This window comes from Rhipicephalus sanguineus, chromosome 3 (genome assembly GCF_013339695.2).
Source record: "Rhipicephalus sanguineus isolate Rsan-2018 chromosome 3, BIME_Rsan_1.4, whole genome shotgun sequence".
NCBI lineage: Eukaryota > Metazoa > Arthropoda > Arachnida > Ixodida > Ixodidae > Rhipicephalus > Rhipicephalus sanguineus.
In genome coordinates, this window is record NC_051178.1 from 199,820,886 (window position 1) to 199,837,433 (window position 16,548).

General features: G+C 45.5%; 1 protein-coding gene across 8 annotated transcripts in view; it reads right to left on the minus strand.

Annotated features, from left to right (window-relative positions):
- LOC119388074 (FMR1 autosomal homolog 1-like) overlaps nt 1–16,548 on the minus strand; it is a 60,704-nt gene that overhangs the window by 43,691 nt on the left and 465 nt on the right. For 5 of the 8 annotated variants that reach the window (XM_037655699.2, XM_037655696.2, XM_037655698.2 and 2 more), the window contains exons 2-6: nt 16,184–16,236; nt 9,560–9,808; nt 8,915–8,980; nt 8,711–8,813; nt 8,156–8,272 (exon numbers count right to left, since the gene is read on the minus strand). In XM_037655699.2, the coding sequence (XP_037511627.1) occupies nt 8,156–8,272; nt 8,711–8,813; nt 8,915–8,980; nt 9,560–9,808; nt 16,184–16,236 (588 nt within the window). The remainder of the gene's footprint in view (nt 1–8,155; nt 8,273–8,710; nt 8,814–8,914; nt 8,981–9,559; nt 9,809–16,183; nt 16,237–16,548) is intronic. The other 3 variants (XM_037655700.2, XM_037655697.2, XM_037655695.2) reach the window with 1 other exon arrangement.

The window sequence follows — 16,548 nt, forward strand, 5'->3', positions numbered from 1 at the left end:
ACGCTGGTTGGCACAGCAGCTGTTAAAGAGTGACAGCCCTGTAGGCTAAGCATATGGCACATGTTCCACACAGCTTGCCTCGTTTCACACAAGCGCCTAGCAAGGAAAAGCACACCTCAAGCTGGGATTGAGGTGGCAGTTAAAATAAACTGCATATTCATTTCAGTTCTCATTTGCTCAAGCAGACAGAGAATGAGGCAGTTATGTAACAGCAGGGCAATGAATACATTGCAAGTAGCAGTCAAAAGCCTGGGTAGCAAAGCTGCAGAGAATCTGTGCTGCATGACTGCCTGTAGTTAGCCTGCAAGTTTCCAACAAGGAAAAATTTGACTGCCTTCAGGGCACCTGCAGTACAGTCCCACTTTCCTCACGTAGATACACTATCTTAACTGTACTAGGAAGTAAAATGATATGAACTGCGTCTGAGAACTTGAAATACTGCTCAATGCATGCCATGGCCAGAATAGGAAAGGACTAACAATTCAAAGAGTAATGACATTTTGCAGCCATAAATATGCAAAATTGAGACCCATTTTCCTATATTATAAAATTTCAGATAGCAATAAACAGTTACAAATGATTGATGCTGTTGAGAAAAACCCCTCCTCAAATCTATTCTATAAGGCTTCCGAGTGCCTGCATGAACCACGCAGCAGAGACAATATAGTGTCTTAATCGCTACAGTGGTCTCAACTTTGTAACTTCTATCATGAACTGGCTTAACCTTTCTCTGTACCAAGAGGAGCCGGTTCAATTTTTTACAACCCTTCTTAGAAGCACAACATAATTTTTTTCAATTGGATTGCTTTTGTAAGCGAAAACAGATTGAAAGTACAATGTAATTTCATGAGATAGGCCACCCTATTAACAATGGTATGACTGCTGCCCTCACTTGAAGTGACTGAAAGATTTATTCTGAGACTCCTGGCTGTTTTTACAGATGCAGAAGAAGAGGCACTTTTAATGTACTTGCCCCTGTCCCCTTCACTAAATAAAAGAGAAAATGTTGCACGACAGGAAATGCTGCCAAACTGGCAAATTCATTCTCCATTAACAGATCTATTCAGAGGGCACTAGACAAGTGCAGCGTACAAGAAAATAGCTGCATTATTAAAACAGCTTACAAACACTGTTACATTCAGAAAAAGAAAGCTACGAGACCTGCTGCATAATCCACACCATTAATTTTGACTGTATTACTCGAGCACTGGAGAATAATTGCAGCTAATCTGCAATTCGGTCTAGTTGGAACAAATTCATCCTTCACTTACTCGCGCAAAACACACAGGGATCGCACCTCTCTTCGTAAGTCTCTTCTTGTCCCTGTGTGTTTTGCGCGAGTCAGTGAAGGATGAATTGTAGCCAGCTTAGAAGTCTTGAAAGTGCAACAGTGTTTCTGCCTTCTGACCACCTCTCAATGCAGCTGCTCTTTTATAATATCTTCCAATGAACTCCAAAGATATGGATGAACTAAGAGATGCCCTAGTTGAAGTCATATGCATTTAATATCGAGTTGCATTAGGATCTCACTAAACGGAACCTCGAGGGATCAGCAAAATGTGTTCCAGTTAATCCATTTACTGAGAAAGATGCATAGAGTTGCAGTAATAGCTGTCATACACCCTCTTTACATAGTTAGATGCTAATCATAAACAAGTGATTATAGCAGCTGGTTTGTCCTGGGCTACAGGGCATGGTCAATTATCCTTGGATCGACTAGGTTCTGAAGAGGTACTACTGCAAGATTACAACCAAGCGCCCCCTCCAATTTCACTGCTAATTTCAAATTTCCACGACGTTCTGGGAAAGCTCGTCAAATTTCTCTGCTTAGGATGCCATTCAAGATATATGACTGGTGCTGCAAAAATAATTTCAGATTGTACCTCATTTGGTAGAATCTGTTCAGAGTTGCAAAACTTTTTTTTTTTTTTACATTACCCAAACACAAAAAAGCAAACCAATTTAGGAAACGCTGTAACATTTGAAAGTAAGTGTATTCTGTTTGTAGAGATCCTTGTACAATGCTAAACTCAACAAAGGTCTTGCCCACTCCTGCTGAAAAATCAACAGGCCCACAGGGTGACTCTACTTATATTCTCCAGTTTCAATGTGGCTGAAGCCATTAAGGAGAACCTAGACAATAAATTCCCCTCTAGATGGCCAACGACCAGCAAAACTGACGAGAACATGTGTCATGTTCATGATATTTTGAATACTGACAGTCTAACGAGTGCACAGATGATAGAGATAAAATATCAAAAACCACTTTGCACAACAGTGTTAGCAACAATTTCGAAAAGCGGAATGTGTGTGCCAAGCTGATCCTGAAACTGTTAACGGCCAACCACAAGCACAACCAAAAGTTGATCGCAAGTGCACTCTTGGTACATGTCATTAGCAGTGATGAAACATGGGCATTCGAGTACAACACCGAGGAGCACCGATGTGCCATATGGCCCACCTTGAGTCCCCCCTACTCAAGAAGGCAAGAGTGAGAACATCAAAATGAAAACCAAGGGTGTAGTTAACAGAAAATTCCTATCCCGAGGGCAGACAGACAAAGCTGCCTATTAGTAGTACGTGGATGTGCTTGAGAGATGAAGAAGAAGGGTCGTCCGAAAGAGAAAAGAGATTGCCAACAGCTGGCGTTTGCACCATAACAAGGCTCCCAGCCACGCCTCTCTGCACATCTGGGAGTCCCTGGCCAAAGCACAAATTGTCAATGCTTCCAGCCTGCCTTCAGCTCTGACCAAGCCTTGGCACTGACATTTTTCTGTTTCAGAAAATCAGGACTGGCCTGAAAGTATTCCCTTTTGGGACCATCGAAGCGTTCCAAGCATCCCGACATATACTCTAAACAAGATTCCCATTGACACCCTCCAGGCTGTACATGGCAGAGCCTATTTTGAAAAATTTCTACAGTTGTAACGATATTGTGAAAAGAATATTTTTAATGCATATAACCGCTATACTTTCGGGACACACACACCCTGTATATCTTTGTAAATAGTCATAGAGTGGAAGAGATGAAACCTCATGATCCATACAGCTGAAGTGCCTACAGTCATAATGAAAGCACTTCAGCAACTAGAACAATGGAGATTTTGGGCAGTAGCCTCCCTCAGGGCTACTCCCCTTCCCTGCCTCAGTGACCCCACCCGGTTGCGACGTGAAGGTCATAAGTACACAAAAGTGTCAGTAACAGAGTAACTCTGTCGCCCATATTGCACAGTACTTTTGATAGCCTACATCAGTCAGGAAAATGAGCTATTTCTCTGTAGTATGCACATTCCCTATCCAGTAGCTGAAATATAGCTAGGTGGCTCTGTGGTCAAAAGCCTTTCTATCACAAGGTGAGACTCCCTCTCAGAAATCCAAAGCTTCTAAGAAAAGCAAACTCTCAACCAATTTCACCTCCCAACACCGCCCGTGCTTTAAAGCATAGACATGCAAGCACCCCCAAGACCACAGGCCAAGACTCCATAGAGACACAAATGTTAGTCGTTGCTGCTGTATGTGCATGCAAGGCTGTCCCTTAACGTGCGAAGGCAACATAATGCAAGACACCCAGGCACCCTAATGTTACAGACTTGTGTAACATTCCAACCACTGATTATGCCTCGACAAGGACAAGTCAGTACTGACCTCAGCTAGCAACCAACGACAGCTATTACGAATGCAATCCAACCACTGCACTGCACAATAACTAGCTAATTATGCACACACAATACATTAACAATAAATGTGAACAATGTGACAGAAGATGTGACTTGCCTCTGCCGCTAAAGCCTGAATCATTCAGGGATAGTATATTACACTATTTAGCAATGAAAGACCTATGTCCAAGTTTTCTAGCTAGTCTATAAGCATGGTTAAGCTTAGATGCCATTTTTAACCCAACACTGCTTTCAAAATGAGTGTTACTGCCATTAGTACAATGAAATACAACAGATCCTATCAATGCACCCTACACAGTAAGGATATTTATTACCTTGGCTTGTATGCACTGACTTTATTGTACACCCCCCCCTCCCCCATGGTAAAGCACTGCTGTTCCAAAACAATGAGGACCTCTCAACCACTTCCTTCATAAGAGGCAGTGTTAGGTTTCTTTTTGTTTCTAATAGTTACCTTTTCATAAACCAGTTAAGTTGTCGAATTATTTCCATCATCGGTAAGTTGACTGGCATTATATTCAGATCTGCTAACCTTAAAAGTAGTAAAATACTACAGTCCAAGCTAAGAAAATACTGAAGCCTTTGTTTTGAATGAATGCCATAAGTGGTCTATACAGTGCAGTCCACTTATAACGATATCGAGAAATACAAAAAATATGATCGTTATAACCGGTGATCGCTATATCTGGACTGCCGCTATTAAAAAAAAAAAAAAAAAAAAAAAATTGGGGGACCCTTAAGCTTCGCCTTTAAAAGTTGAACGCGATAGCGAAATCCGGCCCCTAGTGCGCACTTCAACCACTAAGTGCATACATATCAATGTGTATTGCTACACTCACACACGCACGCACGCGCGCGAATTTTACAGGCTTTCGATCTAAAGCAAGAGTCGCATGGCCTCCAATATATACGCCGCGCGCCGGCCCTCTCGGATGCCATGAAAAGTCGAGACATATTTCTCACAATGCCTCACAGATGGCAGCACATTATCTAGCGTTTGCTGCGTTGGCTTGATATGTTTTCCTCTAGATGGACATAGTTGTCCATCTTTAGAGCTGTTTGAAAGTTCGTGTGTGTATTTAGAGGCGATGGCTGCACCATCCCGGCGTTTTTCGACGTAGTTTGATGGCCTCGCGAATGCACCTACCGTATGGGCTCGTTTTCGTCGTGACACCTGCCGAACAAAATGCGTTCAGGAGACTCCTTCTACTACATGGCATTTATGTAGTGTTTTTGTCCGAAGCAGCTGCAAGCAACATCGTGGCTTTGTGGTAAGACACCTGCTTGCCACGCGAACGGCCTGGGTTCGATCCTCATTGGGACCGAAGATCTTATCGTTTATTTTATTTGCTACTTTCTCGATTTTTCGCTCACGGATGATTTTTCGCTCACAACCAACGGTGCCGACGCCGACAGCGGAATTTCTGCGACACGAGCTCTCTAACGCTACCGCGTTAAAAAACGCCGAACGTACCTTCGTAGCTCCGATCCCGAATTCACCACTTGCACTAAAGAATAGATGTTCTAGAAAGCAGGATGTCAAAAACGCAAAAACAAAGCTTTATTTTAAGCTCCAACGAGAGAGTCAAGCTTTAGGTGCACCTAAATAGTCCGATATTTTCGCCTGCTTTCGCGGCAGTCGCAGCTTCACGACTGCGGCGTGCATGCCTTCCAGCTGCTGCGCGAACACTTCCGGCAGTCCTTTAGCGTGCATGAAGTCAATCAACTGGTCAATCGTCGACAGTGCACTTTCCGTGGACATGGAGGTCGGGGCCAAAGTGCTACTGCCAGCCTCGTTGTCACTGTCGCTGCTGTCGTCGCTCAACGCTGTCGCCTGCCGCGACAACACATCCCCGGCGATCGCCTCGTCTGTGATTTCTTCGCAGGACGATGCAGCACAATCTGCCGTCAGAAACTCGTCCATCGACACGGCACCTGTGTCACAACCAGCGACGTGCGCCCAGAGCTCGGCCAGGTCGGCGGCTTCAGCTGTGTCGGTCGCACTATCAGCAGGCGGGGAAGCTTCGTCCTGGCACACAAAGCCCGCCTTCTTAAAACAGTTGCTGATCGTGGACTGTTTGACCTCGTACCAAGCCCCATACACGAAGCGCACGGCCTTCAGAAGGCTGATCTTCAACTCAGCGTCGGCCGACGTGCCAGGAGCTGAGCGGTCAATGACCAGTATCAGCCACTCCAGCACGCGCCGCCGATACAAGGCTTTAAAGTTAGCGATGATACCGGCATCCAACGGCTGCAGACCTGCCGTCGTATTTGGAGGCAGAAACATCAGTTCAATAGATGTTAGCTTGGGGCTGACGGCGTGTGCGCTGCAATTGTCAAGTAGCAACACCACTTTTCTGCCTTGACCTTCCATTATCCCGTCCACCTCGAGCAGCCATTCCTCAAATAGTTGACGGGTCATCCACGCTTTTTTGTTGCTGCGATAGCGGACCGGGATATGCTGATTTTTGAAGCATGTCGGTTTCTTTGATCGCCCGATCACGAAGGGCTTGAAGCGGTGGCTCCCGTCCATGTTGGCGCACAGCAACACTGTCACCCTCAGCTTGGAATGCTTTCCGCCGGGGCATGGGTCACCTTTTAGTGAGTGCGTTTTTGACGGCATCATTTGGAAAAAAAGAGCGGTCTCATCGCAGTTGTACACGTCCTTGTCCGCGTAGCGCTCCAGGACGCTGGGTAGCTTTTCCAGTAGCCACTCCTCTTTTGCCTGGGAATCCAACGACGCCGCTTCTCCTACCACGTTTTTGTAAACTATGCCGTGACGATCTTTAAAACGCTGTATCCATCCTCCTCCAGGCTCAAAATCCGGCCGTCCGAGAAGAAAGGCGAAATTTTTAGCCTTCGCAGCAAGTATTGGCCCACTGATGGGCACGTTACGGGCACGAGTGGTCAGAAACCAATTGTACAGCGCCTCTTCGACGTCGGCATACAGAGGCTCCCTAACCCTTTTCCGCTGGTCGGCGTGGCCGCTCGTTCCGGCCTTGGCAATCGCTGTGCTCCCAGTTTTCAAAATCGTGGATACTGTCGACTGGGCAAGCTCGTACTTCTTCACGAGGGCGCTCACCTTGAAGCCGCGCCGAGAATCCTGCAATATTTGCAACTTTGTGTCAAGTGACACAGCTTTGCGCTTGACCGGCGCCATCTTCAAGGATGTCCGCTGATTTCGTGAGGGGCTACTTGCTTCGGCTGCTTCGGCCGCCGCTCGCACAAAGAGACTGATCCACTGATCCCCGTATTCCCGTATTCTCAAACAAGCCTCGACTCTAATTTCGTCCTTCACTTGACCGAGTTGAGGATAGCGCCGCTGCTCGACTGAAAATGACGCCACGCTTCTCAAGAATTACTGCAGATTATCGCTGATATGTGGTTACTTTTTCTGCCGAGAGACGGGGCTCCTATCGACTTCCTCAAGTCAAGGTGAAGCGTTGAGTGGAGGGTCGTAGAATACGGGGGTGAGAGAAGGAGGACGCGCGGCACCGGCACCGTCGCAACCGTCGCGCCAACTTGCTTTTCGCCTTTTTTTTTTTCTTCTCCATCTCCTTTCGGTGCGATTGTGGGCCACGCGCGAGTGGCGAGGCACGCCAACGTGAAGCGGCTAGCGCCATCTTGTGGTGCGCTGCGCAAGCTCGCGATGCACTCGGCGCGTGGGCTGCGCGGGCGGGACACGCAGCGCGGAAATGGCGGCAGATACGAACTCGCGTAGGTAAACGTTTCGCCCCGTCTCGGTATCGTTCGTCTCAGGGGAATTTGAAACGCAAATGTAACGATTATTATACACAGAAAATGCCGCCCAGATGGCAAATTTTGATCGTTATATCCGATATGCGGCCAATAACATATCGTTATATATGGTTTTTTTCCTCATAGACTTAATGCATAAAATGACACACTTGACTCGACCCATCGTTATAACCGATATATCGTTATATGTGGTATCGTTATAAGTGGACTGCACTGTAGTCAAAGCCAGAGTGATCTGCATGAAGAATAAATTGAAATTTTCTTCCAAGGTTTAAAAAATGCATGGCCTTCTATAAACATTACATTATGGAAAGGGAAGGCTTTACATCCAGGTTTACAGTAACAGGACCATGCTTTTCAGGACTGATGAAAACCAGATCTGAAATTTATCTCAAAACTGTTAAAGGCACCAAAATCTCTCCTCTGCAGCTTTCTTATGGTTACAACAGTCACAAACACAGTGAGGGTATGTGAAACATGTGAAAGTATGACAGTATTAAATCACTGCTCTCAAGCATCTTTCAAGTTCTCCAATTTGTGCTGGCTGCCTAGACCTGTAAAATACATGTCCTGTATTTGGGGGGGGGGGGTCTTGTACAATGATTGCATAGCACTGGTCATTGAATGACATATGCATATTGAAGTTAATTTTTTACCAAATGGTTCTAACCTTTGTACAATTTATAGCAAGGAACGTGCTAAGTGAGCAGAGAACTTGCCTCAAGTTGCCGGGCAGCCTCCTCCGTCTTGCTGAGCAGGATTAACTTCTGCCGCAGGTTCCGGTAGTAGATTTCACTCATCATTTCAGCTCGTTTCTTGGCTGCCTCTGAGCGGGCCTGCATGTCCACAGAACATGTTAGCTTACTACTGTACTTAGCTGCATACTTACTAGTTTACTGAGCTTCAATAGCATTGGTACTCACACCCAGAATAGGGCTTTTCCTCTGAGGCACTGACAGTACTCATAATATTAAATTTCTCCCAAATGAAGCACCATGGCTTTACCTCTTCCATCCAGTATGAAGAAGTTAGCTTAACCAAGAAAACACCAAAGAAAGGTTGGATCCATACACTTCACACTGTGAACCACATAAAGTGACACCAAAATGACAAGTGGAATTCAGTTAACTCCTAACTGTTCAGAGTTCTGGTAGAAGTCCTGAAATCCGCACTTCCTCAAAGAGTACATGAAGGCTAGAGACGTGTGTAGGTCTAGACTGACAATGTCACCACTACAAAGCAGATCATTCTACAAGAGAAGAAAGACCACTCACGATAACCATGAGGCACTGCTTGGAAGGGATGTAGCGAACCACAGCTGCCCCAATGGCCTTCTTGAACTCCTTGTGGGCCGAGTCATCCTTAGAACTGCCACAACCACAGAAAGAAACGCGGCCGAAGGCGCCAGGTCACGCCAACTGACCCAGAAACCAGCCAAAATTTTTGTCTCACCACATAAATTTAGCTAAGATACTCACTATTCGCGCAGGTCGTCAGGCACGTCCAACTCAAACTTGGTGAATGTGTTCTTGGTGATAGGTGGGCTACAAACAAAGACAAACACTTGTCACTGATGAGACCAGCAACATAACTACACAAAAATAAAACCATGGTGCAACAAATTGCTTTTTTTTTCCATTAGGCACAGAAAGCATAATTAATGCTGGTGTCATTATAAATTTTTGCTGCAATTTCAAAATGTCCACCAAAAGTCATTATAAAGTAGTGTCCCATCACGGTGGAGCACTACATGATCATGTGTGCTCAAATTTTGATGATGTTGAGAGCATTTTCAAAATCGGGGACCCATGTGTGGGAAAAAATGAAACAATGTGGGTGCTGCAATATCAGCTAGGGCACGACATACCAGTCACAATCTCCTGCTCAAATTTGTCTACCACAGGACACCTACCATAAGACGACACTAGGCACAGCCCTCCACTTCACGGTAAAGAGTGTGTGCCCTCCATACAAGTTTCCCCACTGGCATAAACAACCAGAACCACCAAGAGAGCAGCCTGACAACAGAGTGAGGAAGGAGGGAGATGAATGCCAGAAAAGGATGAAGTTCCAGAAAAAAGGAATGGTTCCAATGTAAAACGAGTTGCGGAGGGATGCCTTACTTAGGGTTTTTTGGCCGCAGGCGGTCAGAAGGTACAATCTCCGAGTAGGCTGTGTCCCAGCCCTGGTACTCCACCACATGAAAGTCACCCTTGGTCATCTTGACCCTCGCCTCCCACCAACCAGAGGCCTCCTGCTCATTGGCTTTAGAAAACACTTCCACTTCCTGGCCTTCGGTAAAGATTTCGTCACCACGTGCGCTCGATGGCAGCCGCACTCGTTGGAACGGGAACTTGTTTGGTGGCTGCCAGCTGCACCAAAATAAACAATGCAACATGCGACATCTTAGGCTGCCCCTAAATGTAAGAATACCAGAAAAAAGAAGAAGAAGAAAGGGGGGGGGGAGAGGGGGTGTTGGAAACAACAAACGTTAACGTCACTTCTTTTCAGGCAACTCGAAATAAATTATGCTGCTGTATTGGCATATTTTAATTCTTAGGCCAGGTACCAACCTCAACACTTCACATGCATGTGCTGGCCTACGCACTGGCATCAACCTGTCCCAGACAACATATGTGTGCTCAAAGGGTGACAAAAAACCCTACATGAGGCAGTAGTAAGTTATAGTGTGCAGATAAGTGGTGGCAGTTTTATTTGATCACTATCCTTCTTGCTATAAAAAAAAAAAGAAAAAAAAAGAAAAAAAAAGAACATCATACTGAAAACATTAACAGCTTTTGCTTGCCCTCCTTTGCAGGTTAGAGTAACTACAGTAAAACCTCGTTAATTCAAAGTCACCAGAACTGTGAAAAATCTTCAAATTAAGCGTGTTTTCGAATTAAAGAAACATACAAAAAGCGGGAGGCAAGGAACCTTGAGTTACTGAAAGTAATAAAAGGTGGTCGCTTGCTGTGCCTGCTAGTTTGCGGCTCCAAAGGTGATGTTTTTAAGCAATACCCGGTCCCAATATCGCAATGCCAGAGAAATGGCGGGCCTCGCTGCTGCCAGCGCAATAAATAAATAAATAGATAAACAATGGTCTCATGGTCAGCTGAAATGAGCGCCTGTGGAAAAGACAACTTGCTTCCCTGCATTATAGTTTTGACACGCAGGAAGCATGTCACCTGCTCCTCGCAGCGTCAGTGTATCATGGTACGACCACTCGCCCATTTTTTCTGGCAAAATAAAGAATTTAATAACGGCCAATGAGACAGAATTCGCAATGTGTTCTGGCTGGCAAACATGATCATTGAGGTTTTCGAAGTACACAAAGTGCGCAAATTGCCAGAGCGACCGCCAATTGGAGGTTCGCATACATAGAAAATTTTGTCAGACCGTCCTTTATTTTTTTTTCTTTTCCCAGAAATAATTGGTAAATCATGACATTGTGAGAAGCATGCGACATGCTGCCCGCAGGTCACCACTGTGTTGCAGTGAAGCACGTCTTTTTTTTCCGCAGGCGCACATTTCAGCTGACCACGAGACCACTTTTCTTTTTTCTCTTGCTAGCAGCAGCGAGGCTGGGGTGCTTCACCTGTCACTCATTAGTATCACTACATTGCATTGTCTTGTGGCTCCTAAGGGCAGTCATTTCCGTGGATTTGCAGCGAAATCTGGACAGGGAATTGGCACATGGCACCCAAAGTTTTTGAATTAATCAGGGGTGCCGACCGCCACTTCAAATTATCCCCTCAAATTTACATTGCAAAATACATTACAGCAGAAATCCTTCAAATTAGCGAGGTTTTACTGTACCACACATTTATAATTACCCTGGGGCCACCTAGTGTGGGTAGATGCCTCGTGGCTATAAACTCGGGAAAATCATGACACCAACACTAAGAACCCTGAATTAATAACCACATGTAGCAGCATTCTTATGAAATCTGTGATAACCATAACCTTAAGCATAAAGCTGAAAAAGCACTCCGCAAAATGCAATTCATCTTCGCTCTCCTGTCTGCATGTGTGAATCCAGACAAAGGAGATATTCCATGCTGCTCTCTTCCTCTCAAGTGCTTGCTATTGATACATAAGCGCTCATATTACAGTGATTAGATGCACTTTAAATACACAACTACAGGGCAAAACTTCCATCACAAATATGCGGCGCATGTGACCTAAGCACAAAACTGCCATATCAATGAATAACCTTGGGCATATAGCAACGATAAGCCCAATCTGAGCGATGAGAGCATGCAGAACACTTGACTTTTTTTTTTGTTGTGTACCGAAAGCATTGCGATTCAAAGGAACACTTTGATTTGGCACTGCCTCCAACTTATTGTAGAGAGACTTGAAAGAATAAGAACATAAATGGTGAACTTACACATCTTATACTTCGCTAATATGAATTGCTTGCCATATACTCTCCCATCGTTTTCTGTTATGTAACAAAGGAACTGCAGCAAGTAAAAAAATCACTTGCACCATTGCATTTTCTCTATTGGTAGGACTTTGGTATCTGTATTTCCAGAAAGCACCCCTCGCCAGGTTTGCATATTAAAAACATGTGGAGCCATAGATAATGCAGTGGCAATCATGTTAGCAAAATCTGAAGCAGTGACACACATGCATTGCACAATGCTTGAAATGTCACTGACAATGCCAAGTGATTTCAGATGATCATCAAATGCAAAATGCTGCCACTGGAAATGTGGCGTGAAGCAAAAGTAAAAGGAGGGTGACGGGAAATCCGCGGGTCATTACGTGAACTTCATGAGGTCCCTCAGCTCAAGTACATGAGAGAAGGAAAAAAAGAATGCCCCTTTGCGAACGCTCCCTGAAGCAGATGGGGAGAGCACGTTTGTTGACAGTTAAGCTCGCATACTGGTGGCATCGTAACAATAATTTTAACGCGACAAAGTTCGTTTCACAGAAATTTTGGTGTCGGTGTCGTTTGTTGTGAGCGAAAAAACATCGTTGCTCATGAGCGAAAATTCGAGATAGATGCAAATAAATAATTTTTTTTTTAATCGGTTTAAGAGTTAATCAAATCCAGGTCTTCTGCATGGCAAGCAGGTGTTCTACCATAGAGGCGCGCCTTTGCTTTTGGAACTCCTTCGAAAAAAAAAAAAGACTCTATACGAATGTCATGTAATACGAGAAGTTTCCTTAACGCATGTAATGATGTGTGGCAGAACCGTACATTCGCGCCAGGACATTCAAACTGCACAAGTGAGGAGTTTAAAGGCCCACCCATTACAAAGCACTCGAACATATTTAGTCATCACCATCAGCAAAAACATAACAAAGTGAGCAGCTGCGTAGGTTCGCATATTGCCTTACGGACGTGTAGTGGGTACTTCGCAACTGTACTTGCAGTTGGCATTGTAGGATAGGTTGAAATGGCTAATGTTACACGTACAGACATTCCTTTCCTTGAGGCACAGTTGAAGCGTCCACTGAGAAGCAAAGCAAGGCTACCGATTGAGAAGGCGATGCGAACGGGGCCCGATTATGCTATAGCATTCTACTCTTGAGGCGAAGCTCAAGCGCCCTCTATTATTTGTTCTAACTCCTCGTAAACTGAATAGATTTGAATTTCTTTTTCTTGCTAAAGGCTTTAGATGGTGCCCTGTAATTCCAGTTTATAATGAAAATGTGCAATGAGACCTGGTCAGGGATACTTTTTGTAGTAGAACACTTGAAATGGTTATGCATGAAATGTGGTCCTGCCTACAAGAGCACTGAATGAGTTGAATCAGAATAGGCAGTGAGATCACAACAAACAAATTATACTTTTAAACTTATGTTTCAGCAGACTGGTGCTTGCAAAAGCTGCCTGTGGAGCCATGTTTCTAGTTATTTCCTAGAGTGCACGTAACTGAGCCAAGATGAAGGACCAACCCTCTTAAGCCTTGCCAAAGAGAGCTACAAACTGCGCCAGCCAATCAGAACTTTCAACAAGCTGCACATTTTTATCTGATCATTTGTGGATTTTTATCTGATCGGTTGTGGGGGTGCTATCACCCCCTGTAAAGTCATTTGCACCTCTTGGCGCACGCGCGCGCGTCTCGTGTATTGGCCGCAGTTGGGTAAAAGCCACCGAGCGAGAGTCGCACTGTGCTCGCGCGATGCAGGCTTAGCGCGGTGCCGCCTGGGAGGTTAGGCCGGCGTGCAGGAAACGGCAGGGACTCTCTCTTTAGGGATTGGTGGCGTGCGTGAATGGACGTCTCCCGCAGACCCCTCGTGGAGAGTTGAACATCAGCGATGCCGCATTTGCGGTGCATCGTATGTCTTATGTTGTCTTGTGTTTGTTATGTTTTCTGCCGGTATTGCATTGGCATTTTATGACGTTACTTAGCGTGTTACTAGTTGTTTATCAGATTCGGCAGGCAAGCTCGTCAGACGTAGGTTCTCATTTCAACTGGTTGATAAACGTGTACGCGTTGTTGCACGACAGCATGAACTGTGTCCGTGTGTTCCGAGAGCGGCGATATCTTCAGACCCCACACAATGTGTCCCACTAAACCGACAGACAAGTATCCAGGCTACCCCCTCCAAGGGAAGGGGGTCACAGCTTTTAGAAGGTAAGTGATGATAATTGAACACATACTTATGATCAATAGTAAAAACTATAAATTTGTTTGTACCCCAGTCATCTCCCCTGGATGTGCACATGGTAATAGCATGTGCACATGGTGCACATGCTACTTAAGACCAGTGACTGATCATGAATGTTCATTCCTGCAGGTTCTCATTTCAACTGGTTGATGCAATACAAAGCCATCTTGCATGTGCAATAAATTAGCAAGATGCAGTATAAAGCTTAGAAATGCTTGAACAGCAGAAACACATGCGCACAAAGAAAGCAACAAAACAAAAACAATAGCTTCAACGACATTTTCTAACGTTACCAGTATTGCTTTAGAGAAAGGAATAGTGCACTGATAGCTGAGCATGTAATGGTTAAATGCCTGCATTAAACAAGATAAGCACTCCAGTATGAACCTTCCATACTACCAATTCCTGAACAAGAGTTCTCAGTCATGCCTCAAGTCAGCCATTGCAATGCATATAGGTAGTCAACCACAAAAGTTTATGGACCACGCGAGCGTGTTGAACTGCCTGTCCGCACCTCCAACCGTTGACTGCAGCACTGGGCCGAAAACAGGTCTCGTCATTCAGAGGTATAGAAATTTTCTACTGCCTCGCAGCAATTGTTAGTTTGTTGTTTTCACACAAAGTGCTCATCTGCTGTATGACCATCACACTTCTACTTTAAGAGCAGAATCAGAGCTAACGCGGCGTGCTTTGAACTGTGTGCCGTAGATGGCATTTTGTGAGAAAGATTGCGACTGATAACAGTTATGCTGACAGAGTGCTCTTGAGACAGAAGCACGTAGCCACGACTGCTAAACAGCACGTTGTGTTAAAAAGTGAAAGGCGGAAAATATTTGTGCCCAGTGAGAAAATAGCCAGGTCATCGATTAAGGAATGGATGAGTCTCGGGCGTATCGCCGCTGACGCAATGGAAATGTCACGAAAAGACTTTTGGCCACGAAGTCACATGGTCCGTAAACCTTTGGTTTACTGCACATGCAGTAACTATTAGTGCTTTGGCAGGGAAGGCAATAAAAGTACACCCGGCTACCACTTTCATAAGTACACAATGCATACAGCACATCATGCCTTAATTCCTGTTCAACCCATTCATGAAAAAACTTTATGGCAAAAACCAGTAGAACAACATATTGCTCAGAAACACTGATAGTAAATAAATAAGAGCAGCTATAGGGGCTAGTTGGTTGTACATCTCGGGGGTAATCGCGCTTATTTAACGTACAGGAACTGACTGAATACACCAATGTGCTCTGTATTTGTGGTGTATTCAGTCAGTTAATGTACGTTAAAAAAGCGTGATTACCCCCAAGAAAAACTGATAGTAAACATGCTCTGCCACGTGACCCACTCAGCATGTCCCAATGCACACGAAGCAGTTTGCTGGTTTGGGGTATTTGAAAGTCACACGAAGTGCCAGTGATATTTAAGTTTGTTCCTAACATCTCCTCAGCCAAAGTAGGTACGCTTTTTCCCTTCAAAATATTGAACACTGACATACATAATACGAGCATTAACTAATTAAGCTATGGCGCTATATTTCGCGCAACCTTTTTTTTGCGATATTTACTTCCCGATTATGCAGAGCACGCTGAAACTTGGACTGGTTTCCAGAAGGTGCTCGCTCATGCAGTAGTGCTTGGAATCCATAACGCCCCTCCTAACGGCACGGTTGAATCGCGATTCAGTCAATGCCGTTTTTGTGCCGATTACACAAACCGTACTGGCACGCCCAGTACAAACGCTCTGCAACTCCAAGGGCATTTACCAGAGCGGCCAAAAGCGCCAAAAACCTGCGTGCGAGTCGGTTGATCACGCCCATGCGCACCACGCTCGTGCCGCAGCCACGCGGAGAGGCTGACCGCAAAAATCGTGCACAGCGATGGGTTTCATTTTCTCGAGCCTTCACACTCGACGAACGAGCGAAAATAAATCGAGACTGCATTCCTTTCGGTCAACGCGAACTTTTCGTTCGGCGCTCATTACGGGAAACAAGCGGAGGATCTCGTATCACCCAAAAGGCGTGCGATGCTCGCACGCCGAGGGAGGAGCCACACATCGCCCCCCAGATCTCGCCGTGTCTTGCCATACGGGCAGTACCGAAAAAAAGAGAAAGCACTCACTCATTCTCGAACGCGACTGTGATGTCGTTCTCGTGCACGTCGACGACGAAGGCCTGCGCAGAAAAAGAGCAGCAACACGTGAGCTTCGCACCGAGGCGTCTCGTGAACGCGAGGTCCGAGACGCTGGCAATGCCGTAGCGGGGGCACAGATCTCTGCCGTCCGGCGATAAGTCACTCCTCCGTGTCTAGCTTCGAAGTTACGTGGCCACAGTATTTCACGGTATGCACGCGGAAGCTAGCGGCGATTTTATTAGGTTCAGTGACCCTATAAAGGCAGACGCCTTCGCAAAGGGAGAAACAAAGCTGTCACAGGGAGTGCTGCTCGACCACACCGCGCGTGGTCGGATGGCACGGCGCAACAACAA